The sequence below is a fragment of the Falco naumanni genome, chromosome 15 (assembly GCF_017639655.2).
Source record: "Falco naumanni isolate bFalNau1 chromosome 15, bFalNau1.pat, whole genome shotgun sequence".
Lineage (NCBI taxonomy): Eukaryota > Metazoa > Chordata > Aves > Falconiformes > Falconidae > Falco > Falco naumanni.
Window position 1 is genome coordinate 21,293,520 of NC_054068.1, and position 24,008 is coordinate 21,317,527.

The following is a 24,008-nucleotide window of genomic DNA, read 5'->3' on the forward strand; positions in this document are numbered from 1 at the left end:
CCGTGCCTGGGATCTCCTCAGAGGCAGCCAGGGCACCCCGCCTCAGGCCCTGCCCCCGAGGGGCCGCCCCCAGGGAGCTCCAGGGGAGGCCGGCAGGAACCCCGGTTGCTAGGGGGATCAAGAGGGACGGGACACGGCCAGCGTCCCCTCAGGCCTGCCGCTGCCCGCGGGCTGCTGGGGCCGGGCTCCCTCAACGCTCCCTCGGGGCCCTGCAGGCCCCGCCGCCATGGTAGTGCCCCGCCCACCTTGGCCCCAGTTTGAATCCGCTGGGGCTCCCGCTCTTTTCGCCCCTGCGGAGGTTCCCCCAATGGAAACTCACATCCCGGCGCTCGCCCCACCCCCTGCAGCGCCTGTGTTCTCTCCACCCAATCAGCCGTGCCCTCCCTACGGCACTCTGGCCAATCAGAGCAGACCCTGCCTGTGAGCCTTCACCCGCCCTTCCGTCGGGGAGACGGACAGAGTGGTTGGCCAATAAGAAAGGCGGGTCAGGCCGCGGGTTGCCCAATAGAAGCGGGCACAGACGTGGTGGCGCGGCGCTGGAGCAGGACGGTTGTGCCTACTGGCAGGTGAGCGAAGGGTCCCGGCCCCGGTCCCCGTCCCCTAGGCCGCCTCCCCCGGCCTGGCGTCCCAGAGCCCCGCAGGCGCGGCTGGACCCCGGCGGCCGGGGATGGAACGCGGGTCCTGCCACGGCTCGGCCCATTCCGGCGGCCTGTGCGATGGCGGGCCCGGGCGCTCGGGCTGGCGGGGGAGAGGCCGCCCCGCCCCGCTCCGCGCCGCTTGTGTGGCCGGTTGTTATTTAAGACACGCGAGCGCCGCGGAGAGCCGCGAGTAAACCCGCGTGTGCGGAGCTGTGAGGCCTTGGCCGTTTATTTTGGGTTACGGTGAAGCAGGTGCCGCGCAGTGACTGGGGGGGGGCCCGGAGGGGCCTGGGCAGCGCCCGGGGCTTCTGCTTCGGCCTCCGGGTCGGTGCCCGGGGACTCCCGTGACGCTGCCCGGCCCCAGTGATCCCCGGTTCGGGGGGCACTGCCGGCCCTGCGGGGGGCGCCGCGGGCACTGGCTGGCTGGGCGCCCCGGCCTTGCCCCCCCTCAAAGCCTCTGAGGCTGAGTGGTGAAAACGCCTGTGTTATCAGCTCTTTACAATTTTGTTTTATTAAGACATACGCAGCATTTTAATCCGCGCTGGGGTGGATGTATACACTTGGTTTAAGTCTCACAATTTATGGGGAAATTGAAGGGTCTGTTCTACACGGCAACTTTTATCACGACTGTGAATTCAGCACTGTAGCAGCAGCACCTGATCACTGACAACTTCATACCTTGCCTGTTCCTGGGGGAGGTGGCATTTCATATCTTTTTTTGGCCAAACTTCGAAAGAATTGGGCATTAGGATAAGAATTACAGAGCAATTCATAAGTCAGAATGTCTTAAAAGGTCTATAAAAATATTTGGGTATTATTACATCCCCCTCTAGTAATTCTTTTGTAGATTTTTCTAGTTATTCTTTGTACTAAAAGCAGCCTTTGCCCTGTTTGCACAGTGCCTGGCCTAATAAATTTTGGTGTGTGCTTCGGACTCTTAAGTAGCACTAAAGGTCTGCAATTCCCAAGGCCTTTCAGGTTTATGATTGCCTAGGTATTTTTTGAGAATGTGAATGACCTTCAGCAGCTTGCAGGCTTTAATTCACACACCTCCTGCAAAAAAGGACGTTTTTTGTTGTTATTTGGTTTGGCTTTTTGTTGTGCATCTATTTATTCAATTAATGAAATAATATTCAACTTTTTTGTGTTGTAAGACTGCCTGTAGAACACAGTGATTAAAGCGCTCTAATTTGGTGGCCGACAGCAGCATAATAATTAGCAATGCACAGACTGTTGTCTCCTCTAGTTTTCTTCAAAACCTAAGGTAGCCCTTCTGTTTAGGAGGTAACCAGAAGCCTTTTATCCCAGAGGTGTTTGTAGGGTAGCCATCCCTAAATAATATATATGAGGCTTTACTGCAAGTTTCACGTTTACCTAGTCTCGGGCTGATATGGAATAACAAATGCTGATGCTGTAGGTAACTTGCTACCTGTAACGTCTCAGTTGTGCGTTCTGCTATGATAACCCTTTCTGGGTTTGCACAGTGTTGGTGAATATAAAGCACCTGAAAGGCCTGTTAAGTGAGCTGTGGGTAAGGGTCGATGTCATCTGTTGCCATAACGGAATGTTATTCAAAGAAACTTGAAAATAAACTCACCTCCTGAGAGCAGTGAAACAAAGGACTGCATTGTAGAGCTGCTTGTGTCTGTATTTGTGGGTGTTTGTGCAGTGGAGAATCTCTCAAATATTTCCAAATTCTGTTCTCCAAGATCCATGTGAATTTACTGGCAAGTATATGATGCCAGCAAGAAATCCTTAACTTCCCACGTTCATCCAAAGGCTTACTTAAGTCAGCTTTGCGATGTACCTTTGTGCTAGCTGCTGTTGAGCCAAAGACTTCAAGCCCGGACCTCTGGGAGGGTGCTGCTGTGCTGTGCCAGCGCATGTACGGGTATCGACTTGAGGTGGCTTAGCTCTGCTGCAAGAGGATAAATTTTTTCTTGAGTCTGAAATAAAGGCTTTTGTAGTAGCTGACAGCTGCACCCGATGCTTGCTACAGTCTGGCTTGAAGTAGTGCGCATGCTTGCAAATAAATAGTGGTTTTCTTCAACTCTTTGCAGAAATGGCTCAAGAAGAGATGCAAGTTGATCTGCAACCTGTGGCTGGTTACCCTGTGGAGAACCTCAGGACGCTTCCCACAGAGCCCTCTGCTCCCGCAGCGCCTTCGTCCAGCGCTCCGGTGCTTGGTGAGGGAGGTGGCAGCGCTACGGTTCTTCCTGCTGATGACGCTGTTGTCACACCGAATGGTGGCACAAGGGCGGCAGCTGCTGAGCCTGACCCGCAGCCGAGTCCTCCTCGGGGCAGGCTGCGAAGGCAGCTAGGGGTATTTGATCTGCATGAGCTGCTGTGGGTGCCGCAGCATCCGCGAGTGAGAAGAGTTAACAGGCAGCAGAGGATTGGTGGTTCCCAGAGGACAGTCAGTGCCAGGTAAAGCAGAAATTAAATTGGGTCTGAACTGTTATCAGGTCTGGCATCAGTTTAAATCCGCCTTGCTTCCTGGCTTATAGAGCCCGGCTCAGTCCAGGTGTGCGCTGGTGACCAGATTCTGAGCCCCTCACATACCTTTTAAGCTCAGCAATAGCCCTGTGCTTTCTGATCTCTTCTCATAGGATCTTTGCTCCTCTTAAGTGAATCCCCCTGTTTCTTGTGTTGGCAGTGGTAGTGTTGACTCCTGTGTCCTTCTACACTTCCCGTCTTGCTTGCAGAGCTTCTGCGCCCACCATTCCCTCTGTTCTGCCAGATTCCTGTCGGTGCTTCCTTCAGCAGTGCTGACTCTCAGCAGTTCCAGCCAGGATTTAGCTCAGTGGAGCTTGTGCTCTGTTTTGCATTTCACCATTGATTTGGGGACTGCCTGATTAAATTTTCTGGTGACATTTGCTGCAGAAACTTTTGCAAACATGCAAACTAGTATTTTTCTGTAGGTTTTTTTGTTACCTCCAGGCAAAGAAAAAAATACTCTGTGTTTAATACATTTGTGATGGGTTTAAAGGGTGATTCAGAGTAGGAATGCTCTCCAGCCGGAAAGACATCTCCGTTTCTGGTTTGTTTTTTTGTCTCATCTTTGTAGCTTTTGTAAATGCTGAGGGTGAAATTATAATTAACTGGAGCATTGCCTTTAAATTCAGTGAGACCAAGAACTCCTCTCCTCCCAGATGGTTAAACATAACTGTACTGTTTGCCCTTGGATTGCACCTGAAGGTCACTGTAGTTCTCAAAGCTAGAAGGCAAGCTGAAAAGCTTCTCTTTTGAATCTGAGGGATAATTAAGATAGCTGAACTGAATGGGGGGAGAGGGGAGGATGTTTCTATCCAGGGATGAAGTTCCAGTAGAAAAGAAGAGGGAAAGCAGAAAAGCCAGGCACCAAGTAGTCAATGGAATGAGACTCGAACGCAAGCCTCATGCATCTATGGGAACCAGGCTTGAGGACTGAAGGTACCGATAAGGAGTTCCTTAGGCTATTGGTGAACAATACTTCTTTGCTTTGCTTCTCTCCAGCCCCACCCCACCCCAAAAGAAAGCAGTATCATTGTAACCAGAAAGAGATTTTCTTTGAGCTGAGCAAAATGAAGTGTTGCTGTGTGGTACTGCTGGTGGTTCATAAAACGGGCCATTGTATGGGATTGCCCTGCTACTGGAGAAAGTCTGTCTTGATAACTTTGCTACCTTCCTATTGCTGTCAGAGCCTAGCAATTTTACTGCAAACAAGTGTGGAGAAACGTGCCAAGTCTTTAGCTTACCTGTAATAACTGTCTTTTATTTCTTGTTTTCCCGGACTCAGGGCAGCATTGGACAGCTACTTTCAAGTCAGCAGGACCCAGGAGCCAGCTACAGGACAAGTTCTGCGCCTGGAGCCCTTGCCTATCGTGAGAGACAACCAGGAACACAGCTCGGATGAAACAGTAGAACTGAGCGACTCCGACAGCAGCACTTCTGAGGAGGAAGAGGAAGCAGTGGAGGCTGCAGCACCACTGTTACCATCGGCCCAGGAGATGCCCCCAGCAGCGAGCTCAGGAGGTTTGTGCTGTGGTTGAGCTGTGTAGTGACAGATTGCAGAAACTCATCTTGCTGTTTCAAAACTCAGTGGGGAAACCCTTTCAAGCTTCACAACAGATAGTGTTAAGAGATGATTATGCCACAGCTGTTGGGAGCTGATTGCTACCACAAGGCTTTCCAGCAAGCAGCTCCTAAGAGCAGTAGTGGCAATAGGTGATTGCTACTGTAATGTTAAATACAATCTTTTTGCTATTTGCAGGCTGCTACTTATAAATAATCCTGGAAATATACAGAGTAACTTCAAGTTCAGAGATTATTACCATGCTTCTGCAGTTATATATTGTCAAGGAGCATTACTGAAGTCATCAAGTTGCACCTTGGAGATCAGCAGTGCTTTCAGTATTTTTTTAGTTATTTGGGATTTCAGTCTGCTTTGGTTCAGAGGTTTTCTTTTCATTCCTGCAACTCCTTGTGACACTTAACTGAGGAGATGGAGCTTAGGACAGTGGGCTTCTTGGTTGGCATCTTTTTCTGGCTCGCCATCCTTTATCCAGTTCACAGGCTGCCATGCACTTCAGTGACATTGCGATGAACGCAAGCAGTTTATGTAAGAGTGACAAACTGTTAACTTGCTAGTCAACGTTATTGATGCCCGGAGAATATGAGAACAAGATTAGGTTATTTTACTTCAGTCTCTAAGGAATATCCTTATGTTTCACAGTCTGCCCTTAGTTTTGTTATTGATTGGCCAGCCCACCGTGACACCTTTTTTTGAGGGTACATCTATGAGGTGTCTTTTGAACAGATGAATTTGCTTGCTCTGAGCTAGTCTTACACGTGACAGGAGCTCAAGCTGTTAAGTGCTGTCTAATATTGTGTGAACATATGCTCTCTGTTGGGTTTTCTGGAATTCCCTTTGCCTTTTTTGCTTATATAAAGCCACTGGTTCCTCTTCAGCCCAGAACCTTAGAGGCTGAAATCTTCATTGACATTGGCCAGGGTTATCTGCCTTGAATACTAAATGTGACTAACGGCGCTGTCGTTTTGTGAGGAGATATTGGGGACACAATGATATCTGCTCCTTTTTTAGTATGCTGGTGGTGGTAATACAAATTTAGCTCTTCTGTGTGCCCATGCTTCCAACAGAAGGGCGAACAGAGGCCCACCACAAAAACATATGGCCCAACAGAATTGCTAGTTCGGACAACAACCAGCTGGAAAACCACTTAAGTCGGGGTGAACGGAAAGATAGCATACGGTAAATGCTTTCTTGGCATATGAAATATGCATGCTTAGATCCCTTGGCAAAATAACTTCTGCATGTTGGTTGTTTGTCTTTCTCTGGGCATAACAACGCAGGGGTGTAACCTTATATCAGCCTAAATGTAGACCTGTATGCAGATGTGTTTGTTTCGAGCAGGTTAGAAAATCCAGTTAACAACGTCTGTCTTTTTCACTGAAATTCTGCTGCTTTTTATAAAAGAAAACATAAAATTCTTCAGCAATACTGTTGATGAATAGAAGGGCTTACACACAGACTGCCTGACCTGCCTTATCCAGGGCACTGATCTGAAGCTTTGTATGTTACCTGTGCAGTTGTGCTGCTTACCTTATGCCTTGGTGATTTCAGGTCAAGGAGAACTCCTTTTTACCCCTGTTATATATCAGTTTGTTTAAGCAATGCTTTCTTTAGTTTCCAGTCTGATCCAGGCAGAGCTGCCTCAAGCTTTGTCTCAAACTTCTGCAGAACGTGGAAGTAATGAAGATGAAGAGGCTGAGGTCCAGGAAAAGCAGGTAAGGTGACCTAAATGCTTTTGGAGACAGACTAAATAGGATAAATGGTGCCTTTGTCTGAAAAAGTGTTGTGTGTTTTTTCTTAATTTTTAATCCTAGAGGACTCCAGTAAAGAAACTGGAGCCACCAGTTTGTGTTGCGCCACGAGAGGAGGAGGAAGGGGATACCTGTACAATCTGCTTTGAGCAGTGGACCAACACCGGGAACCACCGTCTCTCAGCGCTGCGGTGCGGACACCTGTTTGGTTACACGTGCATTGAAAGGTGGCTGAAGGGACAGGCAGGGAAGTGCCCCCAGGTAACATGGATGTTTATGTGCGCTGGAAGGGGCTTGCTGTTGGGTAACTTCTGCTGCAGGCGTGGTCACCGTAACTGCTCTAACCGCTTGCTGCGTGAAGAGTCCACCTTTGTCTGCTGTCAGAAATAACAAAAATCACCATTATTGTGATGTAGCTAGGCCAGGAACAACTAGCACTACTTTAAAGGGGGAATTCTGACTTGGATTTTGTTCCTGAAGTATTTTTGAGTAGCAGACACAGAAGTTAGAGTTCAAGTGTTAAACCTGTATAAGTGGTTTCAGAACACTGCACTGTGGTCCCAGAGTGTAGCAATGGCAGACAGATTCCTAGAATCAATTAACTAAGCGTAAAGAGTACGTTATTGGACAAGAAATCAATGTTTGAGAACTGTTTTCAGCTGGTTAATCTTCTGTTTTGAACTGCATCTGCTTTTGCAGGCTTTAAGCAGATCAGGTTGTTTAAGGTACCTTGCAGAGAGTAAACTGAGAAACAAGTTGCATCCTTTAATGTCCATTTGTGATGATAGATCTGCTCTTTAAGGTGCTCTTTTCAGCTTTGTTTGCATGGGTAATACTGATCCCTTTCAATTAGGTCTGTGCTTCTCTGTGATGTGTTTCCATTCCTTATTCCTTTTCTCCAGAAAGGAATGTTGACAAAAAAATAGGGCAACGAGTACCTGGCAAATAGGGTTCAGTTCTGCTGCTTTCTGACTCGGTGGCTGGAAGCTCAGGATTTCTTTGGCTTTGTCATTTTGAGAACCTCCATGGTCTTGCTTGACTTTGTGCAGGATTCCCTCCTCTCAGCAAGAAACTTCCTGTTGACGTGCACTCTGATGAAACCTAAAGAATCACTGTTGCCATAGCAAAGGCCCAAACCTTATTTTTAACACTGTCAATTCTGTGTAAGCTTTTCTTCACCTACTCTGGCCCCAGACAGACTTCTCAGAGGCCTTCCAGGCATCTTTACTTTTTGGAATTCTGTGACTGCTTTCTTCTTGAATCCTAAATACACGTAAGGGGTGCTTGCTTCCTCTTTTTCTTCTGGTGATGTAATTACTGAAAACTTTGTGGGAGAACTTGGTCTGATGAGAACGTTGCAGCTAAATCATCTTCCCTTCATTCTCAGTCGCTGTCCTTTTGCAACTGGGCGTCCTCTGATTGAATAGCACAGAGTTGCTGTGCGTGGTGCTCTGTATACTAAGTGGCTTGAGTGCAAGTTGCTGTGAAATTGCAGCGTTCTTGCTTGGGCCAGTGACAGCTGCCGGCTGCCAGGAGGGCTGTCTTAGCCACTTACTGCTCTGCAAGGCAGCCCTTTATGAAGGGAGAGGGATTATCTGATCTGAAACTGTTGCTCATGATATCTTTATGCTACTAAATAATAGAGAAGCCTGCATTTTAAGCACACATAGTAATTTAGTGTTCAGCAGAGGTTACTAGAGCTGAGTAGTCACTGCCTCTTTTCTGATCAGCAAAGTGTATTAGCAAAGCAGCGAGCTTCCAGATGGTATCGTTTCTTCCAAGTCTCAACTCGGGGGGGAAGTATTATCTCTTATTTTTAAGATGAACCTAAAGTACGAAGTGGTCATAGCCGGGTGCACAAAGTTATTGAAATATATCCCTGTGTATCACTGAAATCGGTGAGATGTCGGTGTTTCCTACTGACACTGGAATGCTTTTATGGATTTGGGCCTATGGGATTTGATTAAAGGAGTATAGTACATAAATAACAGTTGGGAGAATACTCAGGGATTTCTAAATCCTTGTCTGTTGGGCAGCCAGTATTAATCTTTCCAAAACGGAAGTTGGGCTAGTGTTTTGTTTTTAGATCTTTTTGCCCTCCTTTGTCTGGTGGTTGTTGTTTTTTTTTTGTCCCTGGAACTTAGCTGACCGGGCTGCGTTGCTGACGCTTTAAGAAATTAAAAGTTGCTTTAACAATTTTTCAAAACAGTACCTAGCAACATGTAGAGATGCATTGGTTAAATTCTCATAGATGAACTGAACTTGTCTTTTCTTTCAGTGCAATAAGAAGGCAAAACGTTCTGACATTGTGATCCTGTATGCTTGCAATTTGAAAGTGCTGGATACGAGTGAGCAGGAACGCATGAAAAGGTATGGAGTCTCCATGTAAAGATACGGCCTCACTGACTGCATGCTACTGAAAGCTGCAGTCTAGCTTCTACTTCATGCTTTAATTTCCTGTATTGTCTAAAGCAATTTGTGCATTCCCTTGGAGATTATCAGGAGTATGGCAGGCTTAACAAACCAAGGCCTTGCCGTATTGCGTGTGTCTTACCCAGGAGAATTTTCTTTTGGAACAGAATTCTTGAGTTTGTGCTTTGCGGCACTGAAATAGAAAAAACTATCTTGTGCTGTATCCTGAAATGTCATCATGGGAGAACATGCAGAGTTGTTGCCAAAAAGCTGTTTATTGCTAATTCATCATTAAATGAGAAAAGCGAGGCATAGTTAAAATGCAAGGGTCTTGAATAGCTGACCTTTTCTGCTGTCTTTTCTGCATGCATTAAACAGAGTAACCTCTCGCATGAATCACTTTCCATCTTGCTTTGTCAAACTCTTCATGTAGCTTTACTTACAAAAGGTCAGCAGGCATTACTATGACTCTGCTTCCCCCCTCCAAGTTTAAAATGTAGACTTACTGAAAAAAGGAAAAGCAGGTATGAAAATGGGGATTAATTTCTGTTCAGTAAGATGCTGTCACAGTTACTATCCTGAAATTAGAAGGCTGCAGATATCTGGGTTCTCTTGAATCTTGTAGTGAATAGAATTTAATTGGGGTCTTCACGTATCTCTAACTAGACTGCTAGTCTTTCAACAGAAACCTCACTGTCCTGGTAATTACTGATTAGAAATTATTGAGGAGCAACTGTCACAAAGGGAAAAATATCTCTTCTGTCCAGATTGCCCCTGCCTGATGGTGTTTGAACTGTACCTTTAGAAGGTCACACTTCTTTTACTGGATTGACGTTGCAAAGATAAATAAGACCTTTTTTTCAAAAGCACAGAAAGCATTTCGGTGTTTAAATCTTAACCTGTCACAGAGAGGTAGTTGTCTAACTGCTGCTTGTGTCTCAGAATCTTGCTGCAGCCATTCCCCACTTGCCCTAACCTCCTCTGCCCCCTGTTTTTGTTGGGAGGCAGACACCAATGACTGCCTCAGTCCAGGGAAGTAGCTGGCAGCGGCTGCTTTGTGGCACACAGTCACCAGTGGAGGACAAATGTGAACACTGGTGCATGCATCAATATTGTTTGCACATAGCCTTGTTATTGGGTATAAGATCATGGGCTTTGTTTTTCACATTCAAAAGAGCCAGCCTTCAGGCTCTGGGTACTTATATAAAGAATGTCTTTGCAGTGGTTAAATAGAGCATTTCACCTGTTTCTTCTGCAGGAAGGAAAAAATCATGTGCAGAAACTGTAGGGAAATGACAGAATTCTGTGCTTGGTCAACGTGCAAAGCTAGGTCTGTACATTTAGAAGGTTCTTAGGCAAGCTGGGTCTCCCTGCACAGGAACTAGTGAAACGACTGGAATACTGTAGCTTTTGAAGTGCAGAATGCAGTGGTCAACATTATAGACCAAATGTACAGATAATTTTAAGGAATACTGGTATTTTTTCTTCCTCTTTAACTATTCTTTCATGTGCAAAGCCTCTATGAGAGAGAAATGGAAGTATGTTACCAAAACTGCTGCTGTTAAATGGTGTTTATGCGTTTTTTAGGCTTAAGGTGAGGTAGCAAGTATGGCTTCTATATGGGCATTCACAGAGAATTTATCTGTATCTGTCTATTTCTGGTACAGCTATCTTTTCCTGAAATACACAATTAGTTATTGGTAGTAGAAACTCGTGTGAAGATCTTGCTGTGTTATGACTTGCTGTATTACTGACATGGTATTGTGTGGACATTGGTGGTAGAGAATTTGCTGAACTGTTTCTGTAGGAAAAAACCAAACTGATTTCTCTTTGTCTACTAAATTAGTACATTTGGAGAGGGTGAGAAGAAAGGCTGCTGTTTCTATGGAACAATAGTTGAGTGAGTCATGCACTACGTTGTATAACTGAGAACATCTTGAGGTGAATGTACTGGATGAGTGTGGTACCAGATTTTCTGTTACTTTTGAATTTGCCTGAACAGAACTTGTTTTGGAATGAAGCCCGAGGATAGGAGTTGACAGCCCAGAGAAGCATCCTAGATGATACCTAGTCCTAAGGATTGCTTTTCTCTTGTTTCTCTAGTTCTTTAGCAAAGGAGCAAATGTTGCGGAGACAGGCAGAGCTGGAATCTGCGCAGAGCCGTCTCCAGTTGCAGGTTTTGACCGACGAATGCAGCAAACTCCGCAAGCAAGTTCAGGTGAGCCTCATGCTACCAATACACAGAGGATTCCCTTTCTCTTCAGCCTGTCTTTTGTACGTTCCCTTAGGGGACTGAGAAGGCAGGCTTCCAGTTTTAATAAGCAGCAAGATTTAGTAAACTCAATTGGTGAATCATCAGGATTCACCTGAACATCCCATGCTGGCATACTCACGTGTACTATCTAACACCAATCTTTTTTTTGCATTCTTCTAAGACTTCATCAAAGTTGGAAGCACAGCTTCGCAGTAAAGGGTGTTTTTTGGCTGATCATGTTGGACGCTGCTCCTTGGGTTTTGTGGTGCCTGGAAAGGCCTGATAATACAGCATCAAACTCGAGGTCTTAAGTTTTCTCTTAGGTGCATCGAAATAAGCTTTGAAAATTGCTCTAGTAAATGTGTGATGGGACTGATTATCACTAGTTAGTCAAGAGTCTTTGAGAAGTGGTTTATGAAGCGGTATGACTGCTTGCAAAAAACCAAAGAAAACAACAATCCCCCACTATTGTTTTTTGTGAAGGTCAGTCAGCATTCTACTTGAGCACCTTCTGGTCCCATGAGACCTGGCCTGTCAGCGGGGTAGGCTATATGCATGGGCTGAACAGCTGCTAACAGGCACCTCTGTCCCCTTAGAATACAAATTACTGAAAATAAATGACCGATTGCTAATCGGCTGCTTCCTGTCTGGCTTACGCAATACTGTGATATGTTGTAACCCATCACAGCTGCTTTTGCAGAATTCCTATGAATGGTGGACTCTACTGGTGCTTCCAACTGAATTATCGGGCATGTTCCACTACTGCTAGGTTTTCCAGCAGTCTGTTTCATAGCCAGTTTGCTGCTTTTTTTCTTTTGTGTGAAGTAGAAGCTATCTAATCTCTTGCTGTCTAGTAACTCATTTAATTTTGTACTTTTCTCTACTTCTGGATTTTTTTATAGCCTCGGCTATTCATGTCTGTACATTAAGCAACATCCTCTTTGCTGAAGTCTTCCTGTGTGACGTAAGATAAGTCTTTTATAAATTGTTTGCTTAAATTCCTGCATGAAGCTGTAAGCTCATCAGAGCTAATAAGAAAATGGGTCCACTTTAAAGTTTGGTTTAAGAAAAATGTGAATAAGATAAAACTGCAGGTCTGTAATGTCCCTTTGCAGTTCTTTTGGTGTTAAATGATAGAGTGTCCAGTCTAATGGAATTGAAGTTGCATGTTATAAAGATTAAGCACCCTGTGTTCTTTAAGCTCTGTTTCAGTATTTATACTGCATTCATCACTGTCCTATAGTGGTTAATGTGAATGCTGGAAGCAATTTTAAGGTGCTTGTTTATACTATGAATAAACTGAAAGTAAAACAATTTGCTGGGGAGCAGAAAAATCAGCAGGAAGTGTGGAATAAATCTCTAAGTTGTTTGATTAGATTTTGAGCATATGCCTAACGAGTTCCTTCTCTTATGAGAGGTTATTTAGTAAGCAGCTACTTGCATAGAATTGTTGAGGTTGGAAGGGACCCTGCAGTTTTCGAGCCCAACGCAAGCTGGTTCACTTCAGCATTGGGTTGGGTTGCTCAGGGCACTGTCATGCCAGGTGTTGAGTGTATGAGAGCAGATCACACATCCTCTCTGGACATCCCACTGTTTGACTAGCCTCATTGAGAAGCTTTTTTTTTTTTTCTTCCCCCCCCCCCCCCCCCCCCCCCCCCCCAATCAGAACTTGCCTTGTTAAATCTTGAGTCTGTTGCCCTACTCCTTTCAGCAAGTAAGGCTACTGCTGGCACAAGAAAACATGTTTAACTGGCATACAAAGCTGTAAGTCAACATAGAAAACCAAGTGCTGTGGGATTTCAAAAGAAATGTGTGAAATCTCCCTGTGCTCAAAGGGACGCTTGATACGGCAAGGTTCAGTTGTAGTTGTGATGTTCAGTGGTTGCATACAAGCCTTGGTGTCTGAAGCCTTATGGAGAGCCAACGCCATTGGTTTCCCCCCAGAAGTCATTGTGTGAGGTGATTTTTTTTTGTTGCTAATGTGCTTGAAAGCTGTGCCTCAGCAGCAGTCATGTCACAAGTTATGAACTTTTTTAGGTTTGTACACGTTTTTCTCTGCTGTTGTCCATTGTACTTTGTTATTCAGGTGTTTAAGATGAGTGAGGCTAGAAAATTGGTGTTTTTTTAAGTCTTTAGCTACATGAAAATGTATGAGGAAAGGAACTTGGAGTTGAGGGGAGAGAGGGTAGGTGGCAAACTAAAACTCTGGAAGAAATCTCTCAGCAGTGTTGTTTCTGTACGTAAGCCTGCAGTGTGTGCTGTGCTGAGCTGTATGCTGCACGGCAGGCTCAGGCTTGCGTTTTGGAAGCAGTGCTACTGAAGCCTGCCTTTTGCCTGAAGTTTTTTTCCTTTGCGAGCACAAAGAAGTTGAGGATCAGATGTGAGCTGCTGCCGTACTCTTGAATCTGCCAAAATTTTCAGTGAAAGTTATTTAACAATAAGCAAACCATCTCTGGCTTCTGGCATGAATACCACTGATGGAGTGGGTAGGAGATTGATTTTTTGCGAGTGGGAAACAGTAGCTCTGTGTATGGAGCAGTGAAGGGAGGACTGGCAGGGTGATGACAGGAGATAGCACGCTGCTGTGGAGGAGAATGCAAGTGTCATTGTGAGCCTTGCAGAAATTGGTTTATATTGCTTGATGTATTGGAAAAGCTTTTCTAATAGGATTTTCAGAGCATCGAAAAGGAATTGGATGGCAAAATGTGAATAAAAATTTTTGAACCTAATACACTTAGAAAAATTTTAGGCTAATGGTTTTATTGCATAAAAATCTTTGATCTTTTTGATCTTTGTGTCCCCCTCCAGTGGATCCCTAGGGAAGATCTAAAGAGGTAAAAGCCAGTATTTAATTCAGTTGTTACTTGTAGTGAAGCAGATTAAAAATACTCGGTGTCCCTTGGACTGAATTTGAACCTGAACCAAAGGAAGGTAGAATGCCTGGAGTGCTGCACCGCAGCTTGCGGTTGTACAGCCACGTGTTTATCTCTATTAAATGCAAGGCTGGGGCCGTGTAGTGCAAAATAGCAGGTATGGCTTCTGTGAGAGGTCTGTGGGAGCGCAGCCAGAGAGAGAGGCAGTTATCAGATGGCTGTCAGTCTTTAAAGCTTCATATCAGCTATTAAGACTGTAACCTAATACCCAAAAGAAAACTGTTCTGAATTTGTTGTAGCTAGTGGTCTTCCTGTTCATTGTGCTCTTCTACTTCTTATGCATACTGCTCAGGAAGGCTTCTGCTGTGTATCCTCTCCTTTCCCCAACCTGTGTGACTGTTCATCTCTGCAATGGCAAGCTGACATCTAGGAGGTGGTCATAGTGGGTGCGGGGAGATGCATGTGCCCTCGAGGCCCTTAGTTAACACGGCATCGGGAAAACCCTGCAGAGCTGCTTAACAGAAGGTGTAGGATTGCATTACCTTTTTGAATACATTTACTTTTTTAATAACTGGTGTAAAAGTTGAGTGCAGGTGACAAGGAGAGGTTTGTAAACTCCCCAGAGCAACAAATAATTTTAATGTATTCTGATAATCGGTGGTGGTATCCTCCTGCCACTTAGAAATAATGAGTTTATTAAATTTTTGATTAAAAGTCACTTTCTTCCAAGTTACCTGTGTTTTCACTGACTTCTTACTCTAAGCCCAAAGCTATAGCTTCCATCATAAGCATCGTAGCACCCCCACACTACATCTTCCCAGGTTGTTTTTCGTTTGCCTTTTTGTTCTAATGGGATCATCTTGAGTCTTCAGTTTTGATTTTTGTATTTATGTTTTTTATTGCCTTGGGGAATTTGCAATGCACTTGATGCAAAACAGATCAGACCTCTGTAAAATATCAGAATTGCTCTCCTCTCAGGCAGTTTCCAAAAGTTATAGGTCTTGATGATAACTATGAATGTAGAGCTTGATCTTTGATCTTGCCTCTTTGAGGACTGCTGCCTTTGCTTAGATGTGAGTTAAGTGGTAGTGGCTGCTTCAATATTGAAGCTAGCTTGCAGTCTACTAATATATTCATAACATCACTCTTGTGGCCCTTAATTGTTTAAAAATTACACGCTATCTGAAGCATAATCTATGTTGCTTGGACAACAGAAAGCAAGTAGCAATTTCCTTAATATATATGTTCCCTCTAATATCCCTGGGGTTCTGTACTGTCTGGTTTTGACCTTGGATTACAACAAGCTGGTTAAAATGCCTTTTTGGGGGGCATTTTTAGTTGACTCATAATATACATATACCACTGCTACTGCTGGCATGCCCAGCCCAGCTCACCCTGAGGATCTCTGTGGAAAGAGGAAATCTAGGAATACCTTGTTGCTGATGGAAGCTGTCCTTGGTCATATCTCTGCTGAGCATCCTTGAGCATTCATCAGTGGAGGTGGAGGAAAAGGTGGGAGGAGGTGGCGGTAAACAGGGCTGGAGCTCTTGAGAGTTGTGTCATTCCTGGAATTTGCTGCCCAGGGTTTACAAGAAAAGAACAAGGTCGTCTTCATTAGACTGACTTGTTTCCTGCAACACCCTTTATGTTGAAACTTGGGCTTTTATTTTTTTATAGGGTATTCTGGAAATTCTGGAAAATGGGTTTTAATTGACTTTCTCTTGTGGTTTAGCTGCATGTAATACTTGGCAGTTTGTTCTCTTCTAAACAGCATTGATCTGGTAATAATTGTTACTGGCTTTTATGTGTTGCCCAAGAGTCCTCTCTTTCACAGGGTCTAATACATACAATAACAGACTGTGAGTATGTTCTGCCAGAACATGCATAGCATTTGAATGCTTTTGTTGCTTGCTGTCATAGTGGACTTGGAAATCCAGCATTTCAGGAACAGCGTGGAGATTGGACCATATTTTCTCTCTTTGTCTAAGAACAAGCACAGATGGAGCATCTGGAGCAGATAGGACAGAAGGTTTCATTGCCAGCAACGCATTGAAGCTCTTTGGTGTTTTTTTTTTTTTCTTTGCAGGAGCTGAAGGCTTTGGTAACCCAGCACAATGTGAGTGCTTCTCAGCAACCTGGCAGCTCCTGCATCTGCCTCCCCAGCAGCCTGCCCTCCAGCCAGAGCCAGCGCAAGTACCACTTGGAAAAGGTTTTTGTGGTGTCTCAGACTGGGAACTGTCGAGTAATGGCATACTGTGACTCGCTGAGTTGTCTTGTGGTATCACAGCCTTCTCCCCAGTCTACTTTTATTCCTGGTAATTAAGCAAGTCAAGATTTGGGGGTTCAAAGGTGAAAGCTGAATGTGTTTTCTACTTGCTTCTGCTTTTCTCTTTGACCTTTGCATGTGCCTTGTCAACTGGGAATACTCATAAGACTCCCTGTAGTTCATCTGGCCCCTGCACTGGGAGCTGCTGCCTAGTGAGGTAGCTAGTTTCCCTCATTGCTTCTACGGCAGAATCCTAGCAGAGGGTCTCTGGCTCTTCTGCTGAAGTGCCACATCCACAGGAAGGTAAAAGGCGTGTCCGGTACTCCTCGCAAAGGTGGGCCTTCTGAAGCAACAAGGGGCTAGTGCACTAGGGCCTGCAGAGAAGCTTCCAGCGCCTGAGTGAGAAATCCCCAAACTGTAGGTGGATCTCTCCACATGCAGCTGATTTGTCAATACTCTTTAAAAGAAAAACCAAAAGCAATGAATTTTTAATATGAATGGTAGGAGCACTGTTTCCCAGTGAGGAAATAGGAAGCCAAGAAGTCACGGGCAGTCCTGGGTTTGTTTGGCTGTTATGGCCAGGAGCAAGTGACCTGACATCTGGACCAGTGCCAGCTTGCTTTTGCAGTGAAATAGCTGTAGCATTAGAAGTCTGAGAGAGTTTATTAGCAAAGTACTTCAGTGCTTTCTGAATGATGAAGCTTACTTTATTTGGTAAATGGTTTTGAGATTAATATGCCTTATATAGGCGTAACGAAATTGTTTTCTGCATTCAACTGACCTTATTTTTCTGGCTTTCTGGGGCCAGGCGATGAGTCTCTGAATGGAAGATTTGTGGTGACTCTTGTAGAACACAGGTTAAGTTCACCTGTAACCATTCTTTGCAGTGACGCTTGTTCTCTTAAATAGCCATGTAATCCTACTGTGTGCTTTTATCTAGGCAAGAGTATCTTTGAAGAAACTGGCTAAAGAGCAGCAGGCTTTTGTAACAAGAATTGTTAACACCGATATAGAATTTCCTCTTGCTGGCTGGGATCCTTAAGGATTTAGCCCTGTGCCATTTGAACTAAGGAATGATTTGTGGCAGTTCTTTTCCAGAACAGCAAGTAACTCTTACACGTTCGTCCCACCACAGGCTTCAGTGCAGACATTGTAGTTGTGGCAGAGAATTGCTAGTTTTACACCTATGCCACTTTGCGATAACCTGCTTTGTTCTTCTTCTGTGACAGGCTGTGGTGTTAAGATGATGAGTGTGGCCAACCTGAAGAGCAGTCAGTACATCCCCATCCATACTAAACAGATTCGGGGACTGGCTTTCGGCAATAGAGCAGATGGCTTGCTGCTCTCTGCTGCTCTGGACAACACTCTCAAACTTACCAGGTGAGTCCTGCTGGGGTGAACAACCTGTCCCAGTAGAGTTCTGCAAGAGACTGGATTGGATTTTGTTCTGTCTTAATAGAGATGTCTTGCAGCACTTGCTGTTCTGCTTTCCAAAAGGTGTTGTTAAGATGAGATCAGGTCTGCATACTCTTCCTGTGTGTGGGAATTAACAGAGGGGAAGACTTGTTCATGCTTTCAGGTCGTTTAGGTGGAGGTGTTACAGAGCTACCTGTCTGTGATACTTTTCCCATGGAGAACTTGGTGGAAAAACAGTAATTCAGCATGGATTGGCCAAGTTACGTTGAGAACAAATGTAACATAATGTATAGATGTGAAATTTACTGTCCACTTGGTTTTCTGTTACTGCAGGGAAGTGTGAAGCATGGGGACTTGTATGGCATAAACCAGAAACAAGGCATGGTTAGTTTGGGCACTTTCTTCCCTGCATTAGTGTTGGCTTCTCCCATTTTAAACTTGCAGAGCCTGGAGTTCATCTGGGACATGAAACGTGTAAACAGCATTGTTGAGCATGTACTAGAGGAACACAGGTTCTCTAGGGCTAGCAGATTGGCGACTAATTATGCAGAAGCTGAGAAAAATGTCTCCAGGCCTGTTAGAATTTACAGTCTGAGTATGCTTTTCTTGCTGCTCTGCTGCTTTTCAGTCTTAAGCTTAAGCTGCTTGTTAGTCGATTGATTCTTACTGAGTTACATGAACATCTTTATGCACATCTTTCTGTCAGTTAGTGTAGGGTTAGGCAGCCTATGTGTCTGTTAAACAGCTGATTAGTCCCAGTTCTTTCCCACCAGTGAAGAAATGAAGAGAACTTAATCTTACACCAAAAATGTGAAGAATGTTGTTTTCCTGTTACCGTGTTGAAATGTTTGCTAGGCTAGCTAAAAGTAAACAAAACTGTCTGATGCTAAATTCAGCATGTCAGATGTCTAACCAATGCAGCTGATACCATTTCAAGGTTTAATCTGGGGAGTGGCTTCTCATCACAGTATCTGCTCCATACTTAACTCCCATGTCTGCCTCTCACTGCCTGGTTGGCTGTGTTGGAACTTGTGATCCTCTTTTGTGCTTGATCCCAGAAGGTCTTGGAGTTACGTGCTTGCTTCAGCAGCATCTTCATACTTTTTAGACTCCCCCTGAAAGAAAAGTCCCCCTTTAGTCATCTTTCTTCCCTTGTTACTGATTTCATAGTCATCCTACCAAAAGGAATTAATCCAGGATGTCCCTAAGTCTCCTGTTCTGGCTTGCAAGTTTTTAAAACAGCACCATGACTTTGTGGTTGGGTTGTTTTGTGGAGGTTTTTTTTCCTGTTGTTTTTAAACCAGTCACTGTTCTGATACCAAACTCTGTTTTCCCAGCCAGGTTTATCTTTGCAATTGTTCCCCTTACGTTTACCTGGGAGCAAATACTTGCTTCTCTGGATTTCTGAGCATGATCATCTTCCCCAGGGAGAAACTCATGTGTTGTAAAGGTTATCTGGAGTTATGATGATATGTGCTGTCTTCTGTCTTACGCTGTTCTCCATGTGCTAAGCCTATATTGACAACACTGCTCTTGTAAATACATCCTAATCGGACACCAGCTTCACCTGCTCTTCTGGGCTGCACCCCTCTATGTACTTCCCTATTCTTCTGTCTACAAATCGAGTTTCTAAAGAATTAACACTATAAACGTGCTTTTAGTTGTCTTTACCTCCCTCGCTGCCTTGCTCTTGCTTAAATCTGGTTCTTTTGAGGCATAAGCACTGTTCCTTTTGTGCAAAAAGAGGGCAATAATTAATGAGAGATGTAATCTGAAGAGATGAGCCCCTGTGATCTCTGGAATACGCAATGTGACAGGATTACACTAGAGTCATGTCTCCTAATTGTTTCCAGAAAAGTAACTTGGCTTTCTTGTGCCAGTAAGGCAGCTGAGACCCTGCTCGGAGACTTCCTTTCCCAGTCTTCAAAGATTGATCTGGAAAAAGAAGCACTGGCGTGGAAGAATTATGTATCATTTGACAATATCCAAGTGATTTCTGTTTAGATTTTCCAGTTTCATGTCTGGAGTAAAGGAGGAGTTAATTCAGAATTCGGTCTAAAGAGACTTGAATTTCTGTCTAAAGACTTGAAAAAGCTAGATATGCTTACTTTAATTATGCTATTTTCTCATCAGTAGATGCTTGCGCAATGGGCCAACACTTTGCTTTTCCCCTGCAGCTTGGCAACAAATACTGTGGTGCAGACATACAATACTGGCCGTCCTGTCTGGAGCTGCTGCTGGTGTCTCGATGATACAAACTACATCTACGCTGGCTTGGTCAATGGCTCTATCATGGTATATGATTTGAGAGACACAAACTCTCATGTCCAGGAACTAGTCCCTCAGAAGTCCAGGTATGGCATAAGGATTTTTCATTCCTGTCAACTTCACTAATATATATTAAGCTAAGCATAGCTTCTTCCATAAACCACACAGCAATTGTAATAGTTTAAATTGTTTTATGTGAATCTCTTGTTCAAGAATTCAAATGTAGCACAGATGTGAGAAGTCTCTCATAAGGTTGTGTGGTATTTGTATAACTTAGTATGAGTGCTTGGCACCTGCATCTTTTTAAGGTGTACAGTGGTCAGAAATGGACCTACCAGTGCAACCCAAGCAGGAGAACTGACATTGTTTTGGAGCAGAATTTAATATTTAGTTTGGAAAGGACAAATTACAAAGAGGTGTGAGATGCTGGTACTTCCATCTTTTCTACTTGGGGGGAATCAAATGCTGATTTACACGCACCTGATGTGTGCTGTCTGCTTCTTTGAGACATAAGGTTCAGCAGTTAAGTTGAATTTCATTTATTCTTGACAAACCCATTGGAGTTCCTTGCTGGAAGGACCATTTTTAGCCTGCTTAGGCCCTTTTTTTGCAGTGTGGTTGGAGAGACTGAAGCTCTGAAGCAGTGAGGCTTCAGAACACCAGTACAGCTGCAGCTGGCAGCCCTGATTCTTGGTAATCACACTTTCAGATGCCCTATGGTATCGCTGTCCTATCTGCCCCGGATGGCCTCAGCATCGCTGCCTTGTGGTGGAATATTAGCCGGGAGCTTGGAAGGAGCCTGCTTTTGGGAGTGGAAAGCTGGCAACACCTACCGGCCCCATCACCTGCCACTGGAACCTGGAGGATGCATCGACATTCAAACAGAGATCACCACACGGCACTGCCTTGCAACATACAGGCCTAGTATGTAACGGCGCGCATCCGCAATGCGCTCTTCATTGCTGCTCTGGGCTGCTGTTTGCCAAGTTCAACACTGGCTTTGCTGAGGGCACAGCAGAAATGTAGTCCCTGCCCTAGCCAGAGCAATGAGTGTCTGCATGTGGATAGGAGTTGGGTGAGGGCAAAAGTAGGCAGCTGCAGGGGGTGTTCACAGAATCACAGCACGGTCAGGGCTGGAAGGGACCTCTAGGAGACCACCTAGTCCAGCCCCTGCTGAAGCAGTTCTCCTAGAGCAGGCTGCACAGAGTCATGTCAGGCGGGTTTTGAATGTCTCCGGAGAAGGAGATCCCACAGCCTGTCTGGGCAACCTGGCCCAGTGCTCTGTCACACTCACAGTAAAGAAGTTCTTTCACATACGTAGGTGGAAATTCCTGTGTTGCAGTTTGTGCCCATTGCCCCTTGTCCTGTGTTGCCTGTATTCCTACAGTTCAAGCTTGTCTGCAATTAAATTTTCCAATGTTTACCTTTTTTGTTCTTTTTTTCCTGCCACATAGGTAAAAATAACCCATGTGTGCATTGTGCCGTGATGGAACTGACTTGCAGCCCGCTGACAGAGGCCTCTGAAGATGTGGTGTGTTCTTCTAACCTGGTTCAGACTTTGAGTGCTGGGCCCACCTGCAAGTTGCTGACCAAGAATGCCATTTTTCAGAGTCCTGAGGAGGATGGCAGCGTCTTTGTGTGTGCCGGTAATGAGGCATCCAATTCTGCCCTGGTATGTCTCCCTCCTTTCGGTGTGGTGGAGGGGTTTATTGCAATTCTTAAGAGAGAAGCCTTATCAGTTGCAGCATTGGTGTGTTTTGTTGGGAATTGTCACTCACATTACCTTGTGCAGGTTGGTATGTTGTACTTGCTACAGTAGGTGTAACTTTCTGATAGCGTGGGGTGCTTGGTATTAGCTAAAGCCTGTGGTCCACATCTATTGAAAAGAATGTAGGCAGTGAGCCCCTGTTGTCCACCAGAGGAAGACAGTTGGGCACTGTACGTGCTCTAACAGGCTTGGTGGGATAGCTGAAGTGGTAAGTGCCGTGAGGGATGGATGCAGGCGCTTTGGCAGTGACAGGGAAGATAAGAAGGGTTGCCCTTCATATGAAAAAGCAGCTCAGCTGCAGAGGATGGACAGCAGGCTGCATGAGAGCTCACGTGTCAGGCTCAGAGAAGGCAGTTGGGGTGACATCGTGCTGCAAGTCTGTTAAAAGACCATCCCAGCAGGGTGTGAAAGTAGAGAAAGCGACCTATAAGTAAGTGGAGGAAATTTTTTTTTTCTCTCAAGAGAGGAAGTTCTGTTCTGGATGGGAGGGGAGAATCCTGCAGTCTTTGATCTTGTCTGTCCCACAGCTATGGGATGCTGGAAGCGGCTCTTTGCTGCAGAAGCTGCAGGCTGACCTGCCTGTGCTGGATATCTGCCCCTTGGAAGTGAACCAAACCCACCTCCTGGCTACTCTGACTGAGAAGACGGTGAAGATCTACAAGTGGCAGTGAGAGTGGTCCCTTCACTTGCCACAGAGAGGCTTTCCAAACATGCTGCTGATTAACCCTATGTGACTGCTTGGCCCCAGACTGCTGTCTTGCACGTGGTGTTTATGGGAGACATGAACCACTACAGCAGATTTCTGGCAGTAGGCAGGAACTGGGATGGGCTGGTGCCTGGAGCAATTTGTTCTTGCTCCATCTTTCTCTTTAGGCCTGCCCTTATTTCTTCTTTGGTCAGTTTTCTTCAGTTAAACTCTGCAAGCTGTCTCAGCACAGCAGTAATTCTTGGACTGTCTCCAGCATGTCTTGCTGCTTATTTTCCAGTGTTAGTATGGCACAGGGACTTGCAGATCTCTTCTAGGATTCAAGGAACTAAGAGGAACTTGAAGACCTGAGACTCCCACTGCACTTTCTTGTGGAGTCCTGCTGTGATTACTGGGTGATGACAAGGTGGCGATATTGGCATCTCGGTAGTGTTGCTGATACTCAGTGTGAAAGCAAGTTCGCTGCTATAAGGAACACACTCCCATGTTCTTGTGAAGGTCTAGGGTTAGTTGGAAGTTATTCCCTAATGAGGGCAGACCTTGTTTTGTGGCCACGGAGAGAACAGGCTGAGAAAATCTACAGAGAGCCTTTTGTCTTTTGTGTGTAGGTGTTTTTTTTCCCCCATGAGCATATAATTTGCACTTAATTCCTTACTACTTTGCCCCCATTTCCTTTCCGTTCTCTTTTCCCTGCTTTACCTGCAAGCAAACTTGGATGTTTTGGCTGTGGAAAATGAAACTGGAGAAGCAGAAGTAAAGAGGAGGGAGATGATTCTTGTATTGTTGACTGCTGCAGTTCCGTGGTGCCCTTCCTTAAAGACAGCAACATACTGAAACAGCCAGTACCTTGGAAAACAATACTGGCTGCTTTTTTTTTTTTTCTTTGAGGAACCTGTGAAAATTCAGGGATTTCATGAGCTTGCTTTCACTGACCTTTTTTGTGTCCCTTTAGTCATAGTTGCTAGCTCCCCAGCCAGTCACAGCCAGCTTCCAGTTGTATTTGTGCAGAAGTGTGCTGCAGACTCACTGGGTTCTGTGACTCTGAGCCCCTCAGGTGGGATCGCAGCTCGTGTGCTGGACAGGTGGGCTCTTGGCTTCCTTACCATAAATATGCTGAGGGGATCATGAAAGAGTACTTTACTTTCCTTAAACATAAAATGAAACTTAACTTGCAAGGATGTTGGAAGCTGCAAGAGGAGAGTCCCCTGTACTGGAAGTGTATCCCTTGGCATGTCTCTGGCAGTGGTAAGCAGCATCTGTCCTGTTTGGATTGAGTATACCACCACATAAACTGCCAGAATAGTTTTATTTTCTGAAGTCTGGGGCTTGCACAGTATGATCCTGTTTGTCTTCCCTCTTAAGCAGAGATCTTCTCAATCTTATTTTTAAGTTTATATTTTTATGTATAATACCTTGTTCCTGTATTTTTATATACTGTAAAAATAAAGTGTTTATAGTTATCAAATATAACTGGTGCTGCTATACTTCAAAAATGTGTCAACAATATATACTGCATATCCTGTGAACATAACCAGGTAACCCCGTGTGCAGGTAGGGTTTCTTGTTCTTTGTATTGCTTCTGAG

At 44.9% G+C, this 24,008-nt stretch overlaps 1 protein-coding gene across 3 annotated transcripts; it reads left to right on the plus strand.

Annotated features, from left to right (window-relative positions):
* The first annotated feature begins 194 nt into the window (after positions 1-194).
* Positions 195-22,826, plus strand: RFWD3 (ring finger and WD repeat domain 3). Of its 3 annotated transcripts, XM_040615171.1 has the most exons (13): positions 208-566; positions 2,689-3,065; positions 4,417-4,652; positions 6,325-6,425; positions 6,525-6,722; positions 8,740-8,831; positions 10,977-11,091; positions 16,087-16,315; positions 17,496-17,646; positions 19,860-20,036; positions 20,660-20,874; positions 21,405-21,622; positions 22,246-22,826. In XM_040615171.1, exons 2-13 carry the CDS (start codon positions 2,701-2,703, stop codon positions 22,387-22,389), a joined length of 2,241 nt encoding a protein of 746 aa, XP_040471105.1. In that variant the 5' UTR covers positions 208-566; positions 2,689-2,700; the 3' UTR covers positions 22,390-22,826. The 3 variants fall into 3 exon arrangements, with proteins under 3 accessions (XP_040471104.1, XP_040471103.1, XP_040471105.1); XM_040615170.1 differs by having other exon boundaries at positions 195-566; positions 2,699-3,065; positions 21,405-22,364; XM_040615169.1 differs by having other exon boundaries at positions 196-566; positions 21,405-22,364.
* The last annotated feature ends 1,182 nt before the right edge of the window (positions 22,827-24,008 follow it).